This window comes from Sinohyriopsis cumingii, chromosome 5, assembly GCF_028554795.1.
Source record: "Sinohyriopsis cumingii isolate HCF-2022 chromosome 5, ASM2855479v2, whole genome shotgun sequence".
Taxonomy (NCBI): domain Eukaryota; kingdom Metazoa; phylum Mollusca; class Bivalvia; order Unionida; family Unionidae; genus Sinohyriopsis; species Sinohyriopsis cumingii.
This window is the reverse complement of record NC_142965.1, coordinates 23,203,780-23,223,991: the sequence shown is the minus strand read 5'-3', so window position 1 is coordinate 23,223,991 and position 20,212 is coordinate 23,203,780. Positions and strand designations below refer to the sequence as shown.

General features: G+C 36.0%; 1 protein-coding gene across 4 annotated transcripts in view; it reads right to left on the bottom strand.

Annotated features, from left to right (window-relative positions):
* Nucleotides 1-20,212, bottom strand: part of LOC149798778 (tyrosine-protein kinase Fyn-like) — a 193,810-nt gene that overhangs the window by 37,088 nt on the left and 136,510 nt on the right. For 3 of the 4 annotated variants that reach the window (XM_089957649.1, XM_089957652.1, XM_089957653.1), the window contains one exon: nucleotides 4,753-5,137. In XM_089957649.1, the coding sequence (XP_089813775.1) occupies nucleotides 4,753-5,137 (385 nt within the window). Of the gene's footprint in view, nucleotides 1-4,752; nucleotides 5,138-17,355; nucleotides 18,302-20,212 lie in introns of all 4 variants that reach the window. The other variant, XM_089957651.1, reaches the window with a different exon arrangement.

The window sequence follows — 20,212 nt, the reverse complement described above, 5'->3', positions numbered from 1 at the left end:
AGTCATAAGCGTTTTGTCATTCATCTGTAAAGGCAAGCACCTTACACTAATCGCCCCCCCAACACACACACACACCCAGGCTCCCCTAACAATCATGAGAAATACAAAGCTGTAAACTCAGATAAACAAAATACAGACAACTTTCCGTTAAGAGTTGGCCAACTACAAGAAAGCAGACAGACAAGAAGATACCATAACAAAAGTTTATTGTCTAAGTTCTCTTTTCTTGCTGATATTAAATGCATTAAAAATATACATGTAATGATGTGTGTTATAAGCATCTGGTTCAATTAGGACTAGCTATGTACAAGGCAAAAGTTGTTGAATAATTTTGATAAATACCTTTGTTGCAACTGCAATAATTGAACTGTCAACCCAAAAAATCTGCAGTATTGGATATCATCATGCAGTAAATTATCAGCAATACTGTTGTCACTGGATGCAAACCTATACATGTATTGAGCCTCTACTCACTCAGAAATGTATATAACACACACATCACTGAAGTTATAGGACAACACACACATCACTGAAGTTATAGGGGCCCCCAGTAACCAAGTGGTCTAAAGCGCTTGCCTTTACCCATCATTGCAATCTTACCTCTGGGTTCGAGTCTCAGGCTTGACCAATGTGGGTATGTGAGAAAGATGCCAGTAGCTTCCCATGGGGCAGTGGTTCTTACCAGGGTTTTCCCAAGTTCTCCTCCACCAGTTATACTGGCTGCTATGTACAGCCCATCCTGCACTGAGAAATGGCATTAAACCCAAAACAAAAACAAATGAAGTTATATGGTACTGAGCTTAGAAATGTATATAATGTACAAGTGGTTTAGTTATAAAGTATATAAAATCTTCATACACACATCTTTTTATTATGAGTTTTCCTTCTTGTGCATATTATTTAAAAGATAATAAATTGAAACATGCAGATGGATGTTGCCCTCTTTCTCAACCATGAAATGATACAAGCAGTTAATTCTCACTTTTGAGAGTGATTTGGTTTTATCTTTGGGATACATAAAATCTGTACACATCACCAACAATTCTCTAGCCATGTACATGTACAATGCTGTCTAGTGAATTGTAAAATGCCAGTGACCGTTTCTCATGTTAGCAATGAAAGTGATAAAGAAGGGAGTCTTGTTAGCAATGAATGTTATCCACTGTTCTCACTGGTTAGCCAGATGTACACAGAAATAATAAGTGAAAATGGTTTCTTTTTTAACTTACATTTGTGCACCTTTTGCATATCATCAATTCCTTTTATCAGATGCATCAAGTGTACCATAAATACTTCAACTGCAAACAACATCGACCCTGATCTGCCACTGTGTAAAGTTTTGGTTATGCTGATTCCTTCCAACAACATATACCCTGATCTGCCACTGTGAAGTTTAGGTTATGTGATTACTCCAAACAACATATACCCTGATCTGCCACTGCATAAAGTTTTGGTTATGCTGATTACTCCAAACAACATATACCCTGATCTGCCACTGTGTAATGTTTTGCTTATACTGATTACTCCAAACAACATATACCCTGATCTGCCACTGCATAAAGTTTTGGTTATGCTGATTACTCCAAACAACATATACCCTGATCTGCCACTGCATAAAGTTTTGGTTATGCTGATTACTCCAAACAACATATACCCTGATCTGCCACTGCATAAAGTTTTGGTTATGCTGATTACTCCAAACAACATATACCCTGATCTGCCACTGCATAAAGTTTTGGTTATGTGATTACTCCAAACAACATATACCCTGATCTGCCACTGCATAAAGTTTTGGTTATGCTGATTACTCCAAACAACATATACCCTGATCTGCCACTGCGTAAAGTTTTGGTTATGCTGATTACTCCAAACAACATATACCCTGATCTGCCACTGCATAAAGTTTTGGTTATGCTGATTACTCCAAACACAACATACCCTGAAATGCCATTGCATAAAGTTTTGGTTATGCTGATTATTCCAAACAACATATACCCTGATCTGCCACTGCATAAAGTTTTGGTTATGTGATTACCCCAAACACAACATACCCTGAAATTCCATTGCATAAAGTTTTGGTTACGCTGATTACTCCAAACAACTGAACAGACTCAGATCTGCAAGCACTTTATGCAACACTCAAACCGTTTCTCAATTAATTTAAAGCAAAATATCTTGTAAATTGAATTTATTCACAAATTTATAATTATTTCTACCATTTTCCATCTTTACAGAGCAAAACTTCCAACAAATGTTGTTTATATCAATACATCTGTACCTAGAAAGTGGACATACCTCTCTTTCATCTGCCACTAAAAAAAAACAGCATGTATGTGCTTCAATGTCAGGCTAACGTAAAGGGGTACCATACATGTCAAAAAAAAGTAAAACTTGTTTTCATGGTCACTTTACATAGCAGTCACCTGGTCACAATGACCATTCTAATTCCCTCTCACACACACCCCCATACATTTTCTATATAAATGTCATGTGTAACTTTGGCCTGCTTTCTATGGTTTAGTGAGTAGGCATTTCCTAACCAAACAAGGGCCATTCCCAACATTTAGCAGTCACTGGCACATATCAACAATGACTGCTCCATCTATGCAAACTAAACCTTGGCTCCAAGATGGAAGGCCATTTTAAGATAAATAAATCTCATGTGAGTCAATGTGCAAACATTTCTTATTTCACTTTTATGCATGCACCATACTCTAGTCACATTGTCAATTTAATTCAAAGGTGTCAATATGTCAAAGTCTAAAGTGAAGCAGTTTTATCATTAGGATGCTGGGTTGAAGAAATTAATTTGCTGTATGGTGGGCAAAATAGCTGTGTTATCACAGTAGAACTGAAATTCACTTTTGGAGACACTCTGCATTACAGCTATGTTCTGATGAAAAAAGTTACAGTTTATGGGTCGCAAAAAAGAGCCATCAACAGTTTCTTTTGATTTCCTCTTGATCACAAGCCTCCATTTATGTAAGAGTCTCTTGCTTATGGGTGAGTTGAGAAAATGGTTAATCCAGACAGATAATGTTTTTGCAGTGTGAACAGCTGTTTCCATCCCTAGTTTTTTATGTGCTGGCCAACCAGTCACTACTCGGTTGTACAATCAATATCATTGTGGTTTAGAATAATTTGATATGGTATTATTTATTTCATCCTTAGGATTTCGTGAGGACTTCAAATATACATAGTTACGCTTTTTAAGTAAAATGAATGCCACTGCATGCTCTCTTGATGATCAGCTGGGTGATATGATGGTATTTAATCAAGACACTCATTGCAGGCAAGATAAAACTTGAGAATGTCCTTTTTGCTTAAAATTTTTTAATTGTATTTTATTTTACTAGTAGTCTATTAAATATATATCTGTGTTATCTCTATTGTTGACTGCAAATGACATAAGAACCAGCTTTAAGTTTTGTTAAGCCTATTTCAGAAATACTGGCATCATTTACTGATATAAAAATTAGTTTATGACATTGATTTATGTAGTCCATATATTATATAGTCGCAATCTTGAAGGTGTTCGAGTTGTGCAAACAATGTTGGCGGGCCGTTCTGAGTTGCAACACAAGTGACAGATTATTGGAACCATAAATCTACCAATTCCAAAACAGCAAGCCAAACCTGGAAAGGCTATAGAGAGATAAAAGTAAATAGGTAATGACTTTATATTGTGTTGCATACTTGGCAACCAATTACTTTGCAAAGTGCCCAAGTCAACTGCAGTTGAAACTTCCTAAAATAATGTGCCTGGAAAACCAGACTGCATTTTTATATCTACATGTATGTTTTCTTGTATCTAACAGAGTAATAGTGCTATAACAATGTGACTAGTCACAGTGACATAGCAAATAAAGCTAACCTGGAGAAAAAAAATGTCAAATTAGGTTCTACCTGTTTTTCTTCTCACATGCAACTTACTGATCCAAAAAAATTCTTTCAGAATAAATCACCCTTTTATCATGCAAAAATAACACTCCTGTCAAAATAGTTTTGTAATACTGTATAGACTGGCCTATAAGTCAAGCCCACCTGCAAACAAAACAGACTCTGACCTGCTGTCATATGATGTGCCAGCAGATATGGTTTTGTGTTGTTTGTTCTACTGAATACATCTATAAAATAAATAAAAAAATGACCCTGGTCTATAAGTACAATATGCAATAGCAGGTCTGGGTCCATGAAGTTTGCAGTTGGACTTGTAAGCGAGTACACATGGTTATCTCAAATTATTTATCCCACAATGACTCCCATATAATGCCCAACAGATAAGGGTCTACACTGTTCATTTATAAGATCCAGCAAACAGTATAAACCTCTGACCTGCTAGTGCATTATGTGTCAATAGATCAGGGTCTCACCTGATCAGTCATGCATGCCTTGTATGCAAATAAATATGGCAATAAAATGCAGGGACTAAAAATTGTACTGTTATTCGAACCAAAATGTCGGGTTGTGTCAGTCTTGATCACAGTATGAAATCTGATGAACAATGTAGATGCTGATGTGGAAGGAGATGAGGAATGAAAAGATGAGATATAACATAAAAAGGTATTAACCAAGTACAGTACATAATATATACATGTTTGGTATAACTTCAGTTAGATGCTGGTACCCAGGTCAGGTAGGATCTAACCAAACCTAATTTGGATTAAAAGTTCCAGGGCCCATAGAGCATTCCAGAATCTTTTTTTTTTTAAAACTGCCCCTGAATAGATAAAAATATTTTCCATTACTTACTCATGCTCTTTCAGTTTTTGTTCCAAAGGTGTTGGTGGTGCTAAGCTCCTTGGGGGAGATAACTGATGGGGTGTGGGATCATGCCACACATCATCTTCCTCTAAAGTGTCCGAAAGACTTAACAATACAAAATTGTCCTGAAATTTTTCCACACCTCCATCTGGAATCTGTGTACTTTTTCTACAGATGGGGCAGGGAAAGTGTCCAGGTCTGTCACTGGCATGCCGCCTCACGTAATCCCGTAAACAATGCTCACAGAAACTGTGAAGGCAAGGCAATGCTTTGGGTCGATGAAATGGCTCAAAGCATATTTTACACGATAAAAATTCCTCTTGAAGTTTCTCTCGCAGACTAGATCGGTGCGCTTTTGCCATGGTAAGCCATTCTGGAAACAGAAAATGAAAACCTCTGCAAAATACAATCATTTTATATATGCACTAAGTATGGTTAAATTTGATTAGAAAATAATATCCACCCAGTATGGTTATGTTTGATTAGAATATAATATCCACACAGTATGGTTATGTTTGATTAGAATATAATATCTGCCCAGTATGGATATGTTTGATTAGAATATAATATTCAACCAGTACAGTTATGTTTGATTAGAACGTACTATCCATCCAGTACAGTTATGATTGAATGTAATTTAATACCCACCCAGTATTGTTATGTTTGAATAGAATGTAATATCCACCAAGTATAAATGTAGTTATGTTTTACTTTCACCTCTCTTTAACAGTCACCTTCCTTTTAACAGTCACCTTCCTAATCAAAATGGTGTCTGTAATACAAGTAAGACACAAATGCAGACTACATTTCTGTGTCCAACAAGTTCCCAGACTTGGAAAATTTGAACCACTGCAATAATGGCATGAAAATATAGTTTTCTCTCTCTCTCTCTCTCTCTCTCTCTCTCTCTCTCTCTCTCACACACACACACACTGTAAAGGTGCAAAATTTTGCAGAATAATTTCTCTACACATTAATTAATCTGTCTGTAATTTAAATTTCACAGTAGATTTTATAGTAGTATTTTTGGTTCAGTCAGCACAGCATGACACGTAAACCTTAAGTTTGATTTATTGGATACAATCACTATAGCCTGGCAACTTGTAATTAATAATCTGTTCTGTTTGGGCATGAATAGAGTTTTAATTAGGACTTGCTTGTTAAGAGAAATGACAGAGGGGTCTATGGTAATGTGAGGTCATAACAGTAAACCATCCAGGAGGTCATGTACCAGAAAATATTTTAGGAAACTCTAGTCCTTTTGAAATAAGTGTCATACGATATTTTCCATAAGTTATTAATAACGGCAGACTATTATGAGTTTTATGGGACTGCTAAAAATTTTGGAGGGTAAAGTAATCCCAATTGAATTGGCTAAGCTAAACAAAGGTGCAAGTTTCCAGATGGAATTCAGGGGATTTAAGGTCCTTCATAGAATTAAGCAGGAAGGCATGAAGTTTTTGACTCTGGAAAGTGGAAAGTGTTATCCAGTTATAAATCATCAAAGGGACAGGGGGTCTGGAAGACATCCATATCCAGAAAAGGACAGAGAATTCTCTGATGTTAAGTAAGGTAGGGCTTGAAAAAGAGCAAAGGGATTGTCTCAATTGCATGCAATGTATATTTCACTGATGTTAGTCTGTAATTATCGTTGAATTTATTCATTTTAAATTCAGACCTCACATTTTCCATGAACTCAGAAATAACAAGCATGTTTTATGATTCATGTTGTAAGAATTTCTTCTAATATTTCATTATGTGAAGGAGTTCAAATTTTGGAGTTTGGCATGCAAAAGAAATCATGTCGTAAGATTTCACGCATTTCTTTTGATGCAAATTGTGTAAAAATATCTACATCATCCATCTAAAATGACTTGTATTATTTATGCTGAGGATTGATTTTCCTATGTCTGGAAATCTGTCTCAAGGAATCACTAATTAGCAAATTAACCTTCATAGGACAAGGAGTGAAATCCATTAATTTGTGTGTAATTATGTGTGAATTCTCTTAAACTGAAAATCAAGTGTGTTGGTTGACAGGTCAGCTGGTACATTTATGGTGACAGTGGGATAATAATATTATCAGAAAGGTCTAAATATGTCATAAGTAGGAATGCGAGAGTGCTATAAAATACATAAATTTATGATTAATAAGATTGTGTATCAATATCAGGTGGCAAATAACCATTGCTAGTTCTAAGATTTTTTTATAGACTAGATCAGACACGAAAAAGAGTAGGAATCTTGGTTGATCCCAAGAGAAACATATCTGGTATGCATTTAGGTTGGATGCTATATATTGTTTTTTCAAAGTTAAGAAAATAGCCCTCCACACCTGACTGAAGTGGGAAAGAGGGCACTGTGAGTCCACATCTAAGAGGTCAATGACTCAACGAGGCTTTAGATATTGAGAGATAAGGAAAAGAAACACAGAAACACCAGCCAATCACCAACAGTGATTTGAGAAGACTGGAAGCACCAAGTAATGCTGTCATGCCAGGCAATCTGAGTTCAATCTGTCACTCAATCATACGATGAAATTTTGTTCTATCAGTAACAGAATGGCTAAATGAAATTCACATAATTTTGTAACTATTTCTGAGAGAAAGCAAATCATTCATGTCATTTCTGTTTATGTAATTGTTGTATTTTTCAGGGGCTCGTGTTATTCTATTCTGTCTCTGCTGAGTTCTTCTGTTACTCCATCCCTTAATTTCATATTTTATGTTATTATTTGATCCGGCAAATTTGACAGGTCATCTACATATTTATGCATACAAGCATGATTAATAATGTTAACAAGTTTTTCATTAAAAGAAAAACCTGGATTCCGCTATCTTCTGAAAGTTCAAAAGTTTGTTCTTGTTGTTGTTCTAGGGTTGAACGCCATTTTTCAGCACAAGATAGGCTATACATGGCAGCCAGTATAACTGGTGGAGGAAGAATCCTGGAAAACCCAGGGAAGAACCACCGACCCATGAGAAGCTACTGGCAGGCTTTCCGACGTACCCAAGCTAGCCGAGCCTTGGACTTGAACCCACGCAGACAGAGGTGAGATGGTAGTGATCCGGAATGGTGAATGCTTTAGACCACTCGGCCACCTCAAAAGTTTGTAAATTACTGACTTGACCTGAATAATCCATATGCTTGGAAGGTTTAATCTCCCTATGGCAAGTGCTTTTTGGTGCAAACTTTTGACACAGCTTCTTTAAGATGAATGATCTCATCATCTGCCACAAACCCACCACACACACACATGCACACACTTCTTGCAGGCAGATGGACAGAACTGAATCAATAATGATGTACTGGCATAAAAAGATGTAGCAGCTCAACAAGAGGCAGGTAATGAGATTCTACGGTATATTTCATGAAATATTAGGTATCTACCGCCTATTAACTGTAAAAAAAAGACAAGGTTGTTTCATGTAATATATTTCTTATCTACCATCCATTAATTGTACAACAAAAGACAAGGTTATTTAAAAACATATTACTTATCTACCATCCATTAATTGTACAACAAAAGACAAGGTTATTTAAAAACATATTAGTTATCTAACACCCCTTCAATGTACAAAAAAAGCCAAAAGAACCAGTGGTTTTATACTGATGTTAATGCACTGTTTGAAGGAAAGATATCACTCACGTACACTTGTATTTTTTCTAGTCATTGGACAAAGCATTATTTATTCAACTGGAACTAAAAGTTTTGAGTACATTCTTCTTTTAAAAGCAATTCTGTGTGAGACCTAAATCCCGAAGGCAGGGGATATTGTGTACCCTATCCAACAAAACAATATTCAATGACAAAGTCAAGGAGTAGATAGATAGATGTGCTACTTAATGCACAACAAGTGTTACAAACATGCAATATTCTTACTCTGCCACCTTAATTTTGTCATCTTTACAGTACAGTAATCTTTTCTTGGACACTTAAATTATAGTGATAAATATTATTTAAGTGCCAAAATAACTCACTAAAACATTTTATGATTTATGTATACAATAAATTAAATCTTTGCCTTCAACCCTGAAAATACATTACTCTAGCAGCTGACGAAGACTTTACATCGCAAACCTAGTGGACAACTACAAATCTTAAACATTTTCATTGCCAAAATTGTTTTAAAATGGATGTCAACTCAGGCCAGTTTTAGTGCCAAACATTGTTGTGGATCGACATGCACTAAAGAAAACTAATAGGCATATCTTTTTTTTTCCTTGCACAAAAATGTGCCCTCGGTAAGGCACACAGGTGTCAAGATTTGGGTGACAGGACAAAACAGTACAGGAAATCCTGTGATTCAGCGCTGAAAGTGTAATTCATTACTTTAATGTAAGGTAGTACAATTTTGTTATCAAAATCGTGACAAGCTTAGCTTTAGCAGGTTGGTTGGTTGTTTTGACAGCACTTTTAACGCAATAATGGCTATGTCATGCAGAGGAGATGAGAGCTGATATCCCTTAGATTATGAATCTGATGCTATATAATGAATTAGTGCAACTCCCCTAAATGCGATGGATGGATGCATCAAGTTAGACATGCATTTGTTACACAAATTATGTAATAATATTATATTGTAATCCCATCCCATCTTTCTTAACCAAGGGTAACTGATCCACGAAGTCTAACATCAACTCTTGGAAAATGAAACTAGCCCAAACTATCTTTTAAATAACTGCCCTTATATGGAAAAAAGAGTTACTAACCATAGCAAACCAGATCAACTGGGCAATGCAAGAGCTTATTCCACATGCTGGGTATTCAGCATGACAACTTTTGGTGTTCACATTCCTTGACTTCAAAGAAAACGCTTGACTGAAAATAGTTTGAATCATAGAAATGGCCATGCAGCATTTGTGGACATTTGCTGAGTCCACAATTAGTATTCCTGTCTTTCTCTGTATATCCAATAAAAAATGAGCACTATGACTGGCCAGGTTCTGTATGCTGCTTCCAATGACAGAACAGAATGGTAGATACTATTTCAGGTACCTACATATGCCATGGGTCAATTCAGGAAGCTATATATACTGTGGCTCAATTCAGGTAGCTACATATGCCATGGGTCAATTCAGGCAGCTACATATACTGTGGCTCAATTCAGGTAGCTACATATGCCATGGGTCAATTCAGACAGCTACATATGCCATGGGTCAATTCAGGCAGCTACATGTGCCATGGGTCTATTCAGGTAGCTACATATACCATGGGTCAATTCAGGTAGCTACATGTGCCATGGGTCAATTCAGATAGCTACATGTGCCATGGGTCAATTCAGGTAGCTACATATGCCATGGGTCAATTCAGATAGCTACATATACCATGGGTCAATTCAGGTAGCTACATGTGCCATGGGTCAATTCAGATAGCTACATGTGCCATGGGTCAATTCAGGTAGCTACATATGCCATGGGTCAATTCAGGTAGCTACATATGCCATGGGTCAATTCAGGTAGCTACATATGCCATGGGTCAATTCAGATAGCTACATATGCCATGGGTCAATTCAGGTAGCTACATATGTCATGGGTTAATTCAGGCAGCTACATGTACCATGGGTCAATTCAGGTAGCTACATGCGCCAGGGGTCAATTCAGGTAGCTACATGTGCCATGGGTCAATTCAGGTAACTACATATGCCATGGGTCAAGTCAGGTAGCTACATATATCATAAGTCAATTCAGGTAGCTACATATGCCATGGGTCAATTCAGATAGCTACATTTGCCATGGGTCAATTCAGATAGCTACATGTGCCATGGGTCAATTCAGATAGCTACATGTGCCATGGGTCTATTCAGGCAGTTACATATGCCATGAGTCAATTCAGGTAGCTACATATACCATGGGTCAATTCAGGTATGCTACATATGCCATGGGTCAATTCAGGTAGCTACATATGCCAGCAGCTTTATGTGTCAGCCTATTCAACAACTTATCAATGTGCTTTAAGAAAGTCCAAGGTAATCCAAATACCTGTTAAGTAGGATGACCAGATTCATTTAACTTCCTTGCAAACTTGGATACCAACCTCTTCATTGAAACATGTATACCAACTTTATTCAACATTCAACAATGCACAATCTGGGCTAAAATCATTCACCCATTTGTGACCCTGACCCTTTGATTTGTCATACACAAAGATGTCTGATGTCCTCTGAATCTAATTCAAGGTCAGATCCAAAGGCACATAAGCTTTGTTTTATTTTTATTTTCAAAACAAAACAAAAACATTTCAATAACAAACTACTGTGACCTTTTGACTTCAAAATCCTACACACATTTTGCACATGGTAAACATCTTTCTGACAAGTTATTCATCTTAATATACTGCTACAAGTAGTGCAAAGATGAAAAAAACTGGACCCATGACCTCCCAACTCTAAAGTTGCCACCCACCCACCCACCATTACAGGGCTTGAAAACGACCAATTCAAACAAGAAATACTGACCCATACAAAATATTTTATAAATTAATGCCAACTTACTGTCACAAAGAATGGCTTCATTTGTTAAAATGAGCTGCTTTCGACTGGATATTAAAGAATAAACTAGGCCATTAAATTGTTCATGTTACAAAATAGTATAACCGTATTTCCTCATAACCCTACTCCTTGCCAATTTTATGAAAATAACTTTAGACTCATTACTGTTATAAGGCTAAGGAGGGTGGGGAATGCTGCTTGTAAATTTGGTTCAAGATTCATTTCACGCCCTGGATATAGATCAGTACACAATGAAGCTATAAAGATAGATGTATGAGAACCAGACTCCCTGGTAATCATCACTAAGGAAGACACTATTATGACCTCTTCTCAAGGCCTTCTGGAGTATCTCCTGCACCTATTTTTAACTCCTCACTTCCTACACTGTGCTATCCAGTTTCCTGAATGAATAAGGTTACTACAGACAAGTACTAGATCTTCAATTATGGCAGAGCTGAGGGCAGGATGGGAGAAGATATAATTCTGGCATTAAAATTCATCTGCTTCATGAAGCTATCATCATTGATTGAACCTTTTTGATTTACTATGCATTTAATTCAAAAACAGTATAATGGCTTGAAGATAGAATGTGCTGCTAGACAGTTAATTTTTGTTAATGTAGCTTTCAATGGCACTTTTAAAAAAAATTCAGGATATATCATCTCAAGTTCCTAAAAGCACACTAAGGTAGTTAAACCAGTCTGGGCTGGTCAGGAATCAAACACACAACACTGGATTTCAAGTCAAATGCTCTACCAAGTTAGCTATGTTGGCTTGAGTCACTACTACAGGAAAGTGTGAACATATGAGTATTTTAAAGTGATTTCACTTTCAGCTAAGGTGGAAAACTTGTCTTTATCTTTCATGGACTTACCATCTTTACAAGTACCATATATATTTGCTTACAAGTCCCATCCAACTGCAAACTGTACAGAGCCAGATCTGCCATTGAATCATGCTAAGGCAGATCAGGATCTGTGTACAGTTTGACTCAACTTATATGCGATTATATACGATAATGACTGTGTAATATTCTTTCATAATATTCTTCACATTTAACTTATGGCTTTCTCTTTAAATACACGCTGGTACGGATCTAATAATAGCCACTGAAAATTCTATTCAAAATCTGTGCTGCACCTTGTAGAAAAGACACTTGATCAAGATAGGCGACAAACAATGGCTTGTTACATGATGAAAACTTCACTTAGTCATTGAAACTCCCCTTAAGTACATGCAACTCTAAAACCTGCCCAGAAGTACATGCAACTCTAAAACCTGCCCAGAAGTACATGCAACTCAAAAACCTGCCCAGTAGTACATGCAACTCTAAAACCTGTCCAGAAATACATGCAACTCTAAAACCTGCCCAGAAGTACATGCAACTCTAAAACCTGTCCAGAAGTACATGCAACTCTAAAACCTGCCCAGAAATACATGCAACTCTAAAACCTGCCCAGAAGTACATACAACTCTAAAGCCTGTCCAGAAGTACATGCAACTCTAAAACCTGCCCAGAAGTATATGCAACTTTAAAACCTGTATAGAAGTACATGCAACTCTGAAGCCTGTCCAGAAGTACATACAACTCTAAAACCAGGCCAGAAGTACATGCAACTCTAAAACCTGTCCAGAAGTATATGCAACTCTAAAACCTGTCCAGAAGTACATGCAACTCTAAAACCTGTCCAGAAGTATATGCAACTCTAAAACCTGTCCAGAAGCACATACAACTCTAAAACCTGTCCAGAAGAACATGCAACTCTAAAGCCTGTCCAGAAGTACCAGTACATGCAACTCTATAACCTGCCCAGAAGTACATGCAACTAAAAAGCCTGTCCAGAAGTACCTAAAACCTGCCTAGAAGTACTGCAACTCTAAAACCTGTCCAAAAGAACATGCAACTCTAAAGCCTGCCCAGAAGTACATGTAACTCCAAAACCTGGCTATTTTTGTGATAGGAAATCTACAATGTATAAACCTTGTCACCTGGATTAGGAAAACTATAATTTTTCAATTTAAAATTAACATAGTATCTTTCTAAAAATACATGTTTGCAGTAGATTTCAGTCAAGGTTGAGCGAACATTGCTCTCTAGTTAACCCACATTAAATAAATGCATGTGATGCAACTACTAAAAGTATCACAAATTATTAGTCCAAACTTCGCTGCCAACCATGAAACTGCTCCTTTTGAGACCCAGTGACCTGATATAAAGATGTGAGTTGGGGTGGGATGGAGTTACAAAGTGTGGAAGCACTAATTAGGCTACAACTCATAGACTAGAGATGGATAAGAAATGTGCATCTGCATGAACAATCACAGCTCCTGTGCAACAAATAGTACCAACACTTTCTAGCTCTATCCCCACCCCACCCCAAACCTCACCTCGCCCCACCCTACCAGTGAATATCAGACCCCTCTGGATCTTTGGATCTCAGCGTTCAGCTAGTAATTAGCCACGCAGGGCTGATTAGCAGGCAGGTAGATCTCAGTGTTGGCCAATTTTTTATATTAAGAGAATGTTAATCAACCATTTCACATACAAGGGCAATGATTTGGGTCAAACAAATGTTGTACAAATCATTGATCAAGTTACTTGTTATTTTAACCAAAAATATATAATTGAAAATACAGTTATCAATGACAACAAAATCAATTCTAATTGGAAATGACAAAATTGCTGGGAGAATTATGAAATACAGTGCATTCAACTGCATACCACAATTTTGACTTGTTAAGATGTACATATATTAATATAAAATGATAGCCACCAAGAGAAAACAATTACACCAAACAACTATTTCTGGTCAAAACAATATGCTAATAACTCTTTCAAAATACACTGTAGTAAACTTAAATGGTAAATAAGCCCCCTCCCCACCACAATGTTAGCTCTCAGCTCCTAACATCTGCTGCATTTATTTGTTTTTAGTTAATTGGTAAAGCAAATAATAAATGCAAAATAACTGCTTTCAATTTTAATTACAGTACCCTCTAAAAGACAACTAATTTTTCACAAACCAATGTTGTCTGAGCTCATGCAGACAGTAAGTGATCTGGCAAACACAAGTGCCTTTGACCACTTGTCTACCCTGGCAACTCCAGAGAGTGATCTGGTAAATGCAAGTGCCTTTGACTACTTGTCTACCCTGGCAACTCTACAGTAATGGATGTTTGCCTTTTTCTGGAATGATGTCATCCATCAACAGACCAAGTCTAAGTAATTAGGAAGGTCAGTAATCTTGGACAATCTAACAATCCACTAATTTCGCAACTTAATGTTGATAATCCAGTGAAATTAAATTGCTCTGATGAAGCACTATTTTTTATTTAAACATGCTGTTCAACAACAAAAAAAACAATCAAATTTTGATAAAGATTTTTTCCATATTTGAGATTTATGCTTTATATCACTGAAAAACAGATATCAATCAATTCCTTAACAAAATGAATTCCTGATGCAAATTCTATCTTACAAAGGACCTACAAAATTAATTTAAAAGTATTGCTATATAATTTGTTCTGCTTACAAGTTGGATTCAATTACAAACTGCACAGACCCAGATCTGCCATTACATAATAATCAGTAAAACAAACATCAAAGACCATAAGCTGCTAACACATTATGTGATGACAGGTCAGGGTCTGTTGTTTGCAGCCGGACCCAATTTATAAGCCAGTATATACAATAGTTTGATTTCCCAAAACATTCTGAAGTGAAAAAAGTATTTTTGTGATGTAATTATTTATGTACCATAGGGTCATGGCATGCTACCCACCCCACCAATCTTCGCGAATCTGGGCATTTGTTTAGCTAAATAAAGACGAGTGCATCCTAATGCTATATTTCAACTCCAAAGAGGGTGGGATAAATTGGAAAATAATGAAGACAGTTTAATCCACTGTGCGGATGTACACACTGGCAGACAGATGGACATCCTGGCAGACACACACATGTATGCAAAAGTGACTGATATGCTGAGCTTCTGCCAAGGCATTCAACAAAAATTAGAACAATGTAGTTTTCCTCTCATTCCAAAGTACATGAACTCAGTCCACATGATTGTGAATAGGTAGGTATATATGTATAAAGGGCTAAACATCACTTCAGCTTAATAATTGCTCTATGGTGTCAAATAATTATAACTTATAATAAAAACCTATAAAGATTAGCCAAAAATGTATGACAATAAATGCTTCAGAATAAACTTAAAAATAATGCACTACCAGATAAAGGGTAAAGATATCAAAATTCTGACAAATAAAAGTCCTGCATGAAGTCCGTGTTTGTGAACTGTGTTATATCTGGGTAGAAACATCAAAATGCCTTTTTTATTTATTTAAATTTTCAGTTAACAAATGCACTAATGATGATGCATGTTGTATATAATCACAAGTTCAAATATAAAAAAACCTGTAACAGCATAATCTACCTGCAGACCATTGTCCATGCATTTCCGGTCAGCCAACCATCCTAGTTTTTTTTTATGCTGACCCTAGCACTCTCCCCCACCTTCGTAAAAAAAGCCCAAAATGATTTGTGCATCTAATTCAGCTGGTTTAGACCAGTACTTGAAGCACTTAGTACACTATATTTATCAATCGTTATATGTTTTAAAAGATTAAAAAAACTAACTTCTCTAATTTTAAAACCAGTGCAATTATAAAGGAAACACATATCTTTGTTTTGGACTTAGTGCACAGACCCGGGTCAGCTGGCACATTATGTCTGTACAGTCTGCAGATGGACTTGTGGTAAATTTCAGAAATTTGTAACAGTCCCTTAAAATTGCTGATGATGAGGCCACTGCAGGGAAAATGATACCTTAAAATTGCCATTAAACAGTGAAACCAAAAATCATCAAAAAGAAAATCCTTTTAAATGGCAAATCATGCCTTGTCCATCCCTGAAGCATTGAACTCTTGGGTTTGAAAAAATTTATTTGCTTCACATTTTCCCCAACATGAGACTGGATCACTTTACTGCAGTAAGAATTTCTAGTCTTTATTACCTTCCACTTGTGGGAGCCATGGTGGTCAGTGTCTGAGTCATGACCAAAAGGGTGCAGGTTCTAATCCTACCATCAGACCAACCTGGATCAGGTACCATGGCGTGTCTTTAGAAAGGCAATTTACTCTAATTGCCTCAGCACTAAATAACCTACTTGTGTTGCTGTGCTGAAAAGCATCAATCCAAACCAAACTTTTCACCTGACCATGTATTTTCCCCCTGGAGAGATTGGTTACAGATCATTTGTAATTCACCTTTGAATTGTACAATGTAATTTTTGTTGTCCCAAATGTACACACACAATGTCCCAAATGTACACACACACAAAGAAAAATGTTTAAACTTAACTCCTCACAAAAAGAAATAAACAAAAAACATTATAAAGTACAAATTAGCTAAGCTCTGTAAACTTCATCAATTGCAATGGGTTGTGCGTTAATTATTATTAGCATGCCACAGTTCAAACATTTTTACAATTTCTAACAAAGTGAACGAATCCAACAATTTCTCATAATTGATTGATAATAATTAAACTGTTTCCACATTAATTTTACTACATGTGATGGCTTACAAAAAATTTAAGACTAATAATTAAGGTCAGGAAGAAAAAAAAACAAAAGCTGCTTTGTAAGCTTCCCAGAACATATTTTTGTAAACTGCACGAAAAGCTAAATCTTCTTTCCTATTTTATTTAAATTCTAGGCAGGAAACAATGGACTGTATTTAAACAAATATTTGTTTTAATTCAAACAATGGATTTTACCATCCATATAAATAACAAGAAATCTTTTTCTTTCAAGTCTGCATTAATTAGCTATGAAAATAATCTGGCAGTCAGCTTAATCTGAAGAAAACAAAACACTTTAACACTGAGCTTAATCTAGGAACAGACAGACATACGGATTAAAATGCACACAAGCATGCAAATGTGATTGCAAAGCCAAGCTTCCGCCAAGGAGAGTTTCACAAAAAAAATGCATTTTAACTGCAATACAAGTTCCATAAACTGTAGAAACTATAAATGAATAAGTCACCATTTCTGATTTGGTATAATAAGGAAATCTGTAGCCTTAACCATACAAATACCTGATCTTGTTGCATACATTTCTGGTTGTGTTTCCTCCACTGACTTTTTCCTTCCCAGACAGGTTCCCCATTTCTTTCTTCTAACTTTACCTGGTTCTTTGTTTTTTCCTCCAGAACCTTTATCCATACTTTTTATCCAACCTTCATGGAACCATCCATGACTGCCAATTTTTAATCAAGAATGGATGGATACTCAAGTACAAACAACACAGCAATTGAATTAACAAGAGCACTACAGTACGTTGTCTACATTTTCTACTTTTGAAAAAATACCAAGAGAATGACACTACTACACTATTCACCAATAATTTGACCAGCTGAATTTGATAAATTTCCAGAGCAAGATTCTGTTACAAATAAAACAGCTTCTAGGATATTATGCCAAGAAGTTCCTGTATTTCATACATAATTTTATATGAAAAACATGAGGATGTACTGGAATTAAACATGATGGTGGTCTTTCACTACACCCTCCATATATCCCAAGGTTTCTCCATGAAAATATTCAGAAACCTTTTTTTTTTTAAATTATGTGCAGATAAATCGCCCTATTATTCAAGATGTACTTCACTTGCTGGAATTAACAAATACTGTTAAGAGTCCTCGCCAGTGCAATCCAACAAAAAGAATTCAGACCAAACTCCTTATTTCTGCCAACTGAAGGTCCAATTCCATGTCTGTGTAAGAGTACTTCCTCATCTTCAGGCAATCAACAAATTCCTTCATCTTTTGACAGAGTTCCAAGATTTCCCCATAAAGACCAAGGGCTACAGGAAGTTGGAGTGTTCCTAAACGTGCATGAGGAGTCTTATTAGGCAGATAGTTTAGATCAGTTGAATGTAGCAGGCAGACTCCTGTACTGTCTGAAAGATTCTGGCTTGGCTGCTGCTGTTGCTGCTGCTGTTGTCTGTGCTTCAGCCAGCCCTGGCCTCCAGGAGGGAGAATGCTAGATAGGATGGAGGAGTGGAGGAATTAAGCCATAGAGCTTTCAGTGCACTGTGTGGTATGCACTCACATTCATGTCCACACTAAATTATATTTCAACAAAAATGACCATTTGTTTTAATAAAGGAAAGTTATATTGTGGCCACTGGATGGAGTATTCACAAAATAATGTACAATAATGATCAAGGCAGCAACTTTACCATGTGGCAACAGTTTAATTTACTGTCTGTAAAAGTTGACAAAATCTGTAAATATGTAAACAAACATGTATGTGGCATTCAACGACACAGGAACTACCTGTTCCATTTAAATGATATATTTCCATATTTCTGCACATAAGGATTGTTTAGTAGGAATTTTCTATTAGTTACACATTTCACACTAACTTCCAGGAAGAAGCCGACACAAAAAGTTAGTACACATTTATTACCAATGCTGATAAAATTTTCTTTAAACTACAGTATATACCTTTACATAACATGTTTCTTAAGTTCAGTTGTTTGACTTTATTTAATTTTTTTAAAAATTTATTTCACTGGAAACATTGTATGTAGTTGCTGACCTTAATATCAGTGATAGTTTTGGTAAATAACTTTTTGTAATTATTTTTTATTCTTTCTCAGAGTAATAATCATTTAGTCAAGGCCATACCTGGACTAAGTGAGGTGAGGCATGTGTTAATTTGTAAACAAACTTCTATATTTTTTCCGGAAGGATGAACTCTTCACCCCCTTCGGGAATCTGTCTTGCATTTTAGTTAGTCTTATAACTGATGTTATGATAAGAATTATATCAATTGTGCCTTAACACTTGAGATGTCAAGTAGTTTTAAGTTGTGTCCAGTTTGGGGCTGAATTTTTATTTTCTTCAAATTACTGAATTCAGGTGATTGTTTTCCCTGGAAATACAAGTGCTCTAAATTAATTCTTGGACAAAGATATTTACCTGAATTTATACAGAATTCAAAAACTGGAATACTATGTTCTGTGATTCAACATACAACTGCTGACACATCAGTACAATGCTGACTACTGCATACGTCATCGCCTTCCATCTTGGATTTTCATTGGTATTTGAACTGTGATTCACTTAGAACTTTTCATTGATATGACTTGTGTTTTAATTCTTGGATTACAATTTGGTTTTTATTTGCAATGTCATAAGTTATTTTTTCTTATTTTATTTACTTTGTAATCTAGGGCAATAAATTATTTGTTAAATTTTACAAAGCTTGTTGTCTTCACTCTTTTTAATTACTTACTTAAGAGCATAGACTCGTAACACAATCACAAATTGATCAAGGTATAGCATGCATATTACAACAGCTTTCAGCTGTTTAGCATGTTGGACCATTTGGTAAACGCTGCCTTAAACAGCAACAAAAATATAACCCCAAGTAATGTAGGTCACTGCAACCTACTTTTGGTTAGAGGGAGCTGTATTAAGCAATATGCATCAGAACCATGACACCAGGCAACGTTTGCAAAACAAAAAGACTTCACCAACAAATTTGATCTAAGTAACAAGGATGATGCCTGAAGACACTTTATCTGTACAAGTGACAATTTCATGCCTTACACGTATCTTCTTTCTAAATGCATACCACGAATCAATAAACATATTTTTATTATAAAATTACAAAATAAAAACGTCTTACGATTTTCAGTCCAATTGTTCACAGTCACTAAAGAAGCAAATTATCAGATAACACTTTCAGATAGTGATGCATTCTCATGAATAAAAGTAACAGAATCATCATTAGATTTCAAACTTATTTTAGGTTTCTAAGAGATAAATAAGCTTTCACTAAAATCTTGACATAGCTTGAACTATGCCAAACATTTATATTGTTATGCCTATCCTTCACAGGGTCCTAGCTAAGAGGCCAGTCTGACAAAATAGTCACAACATT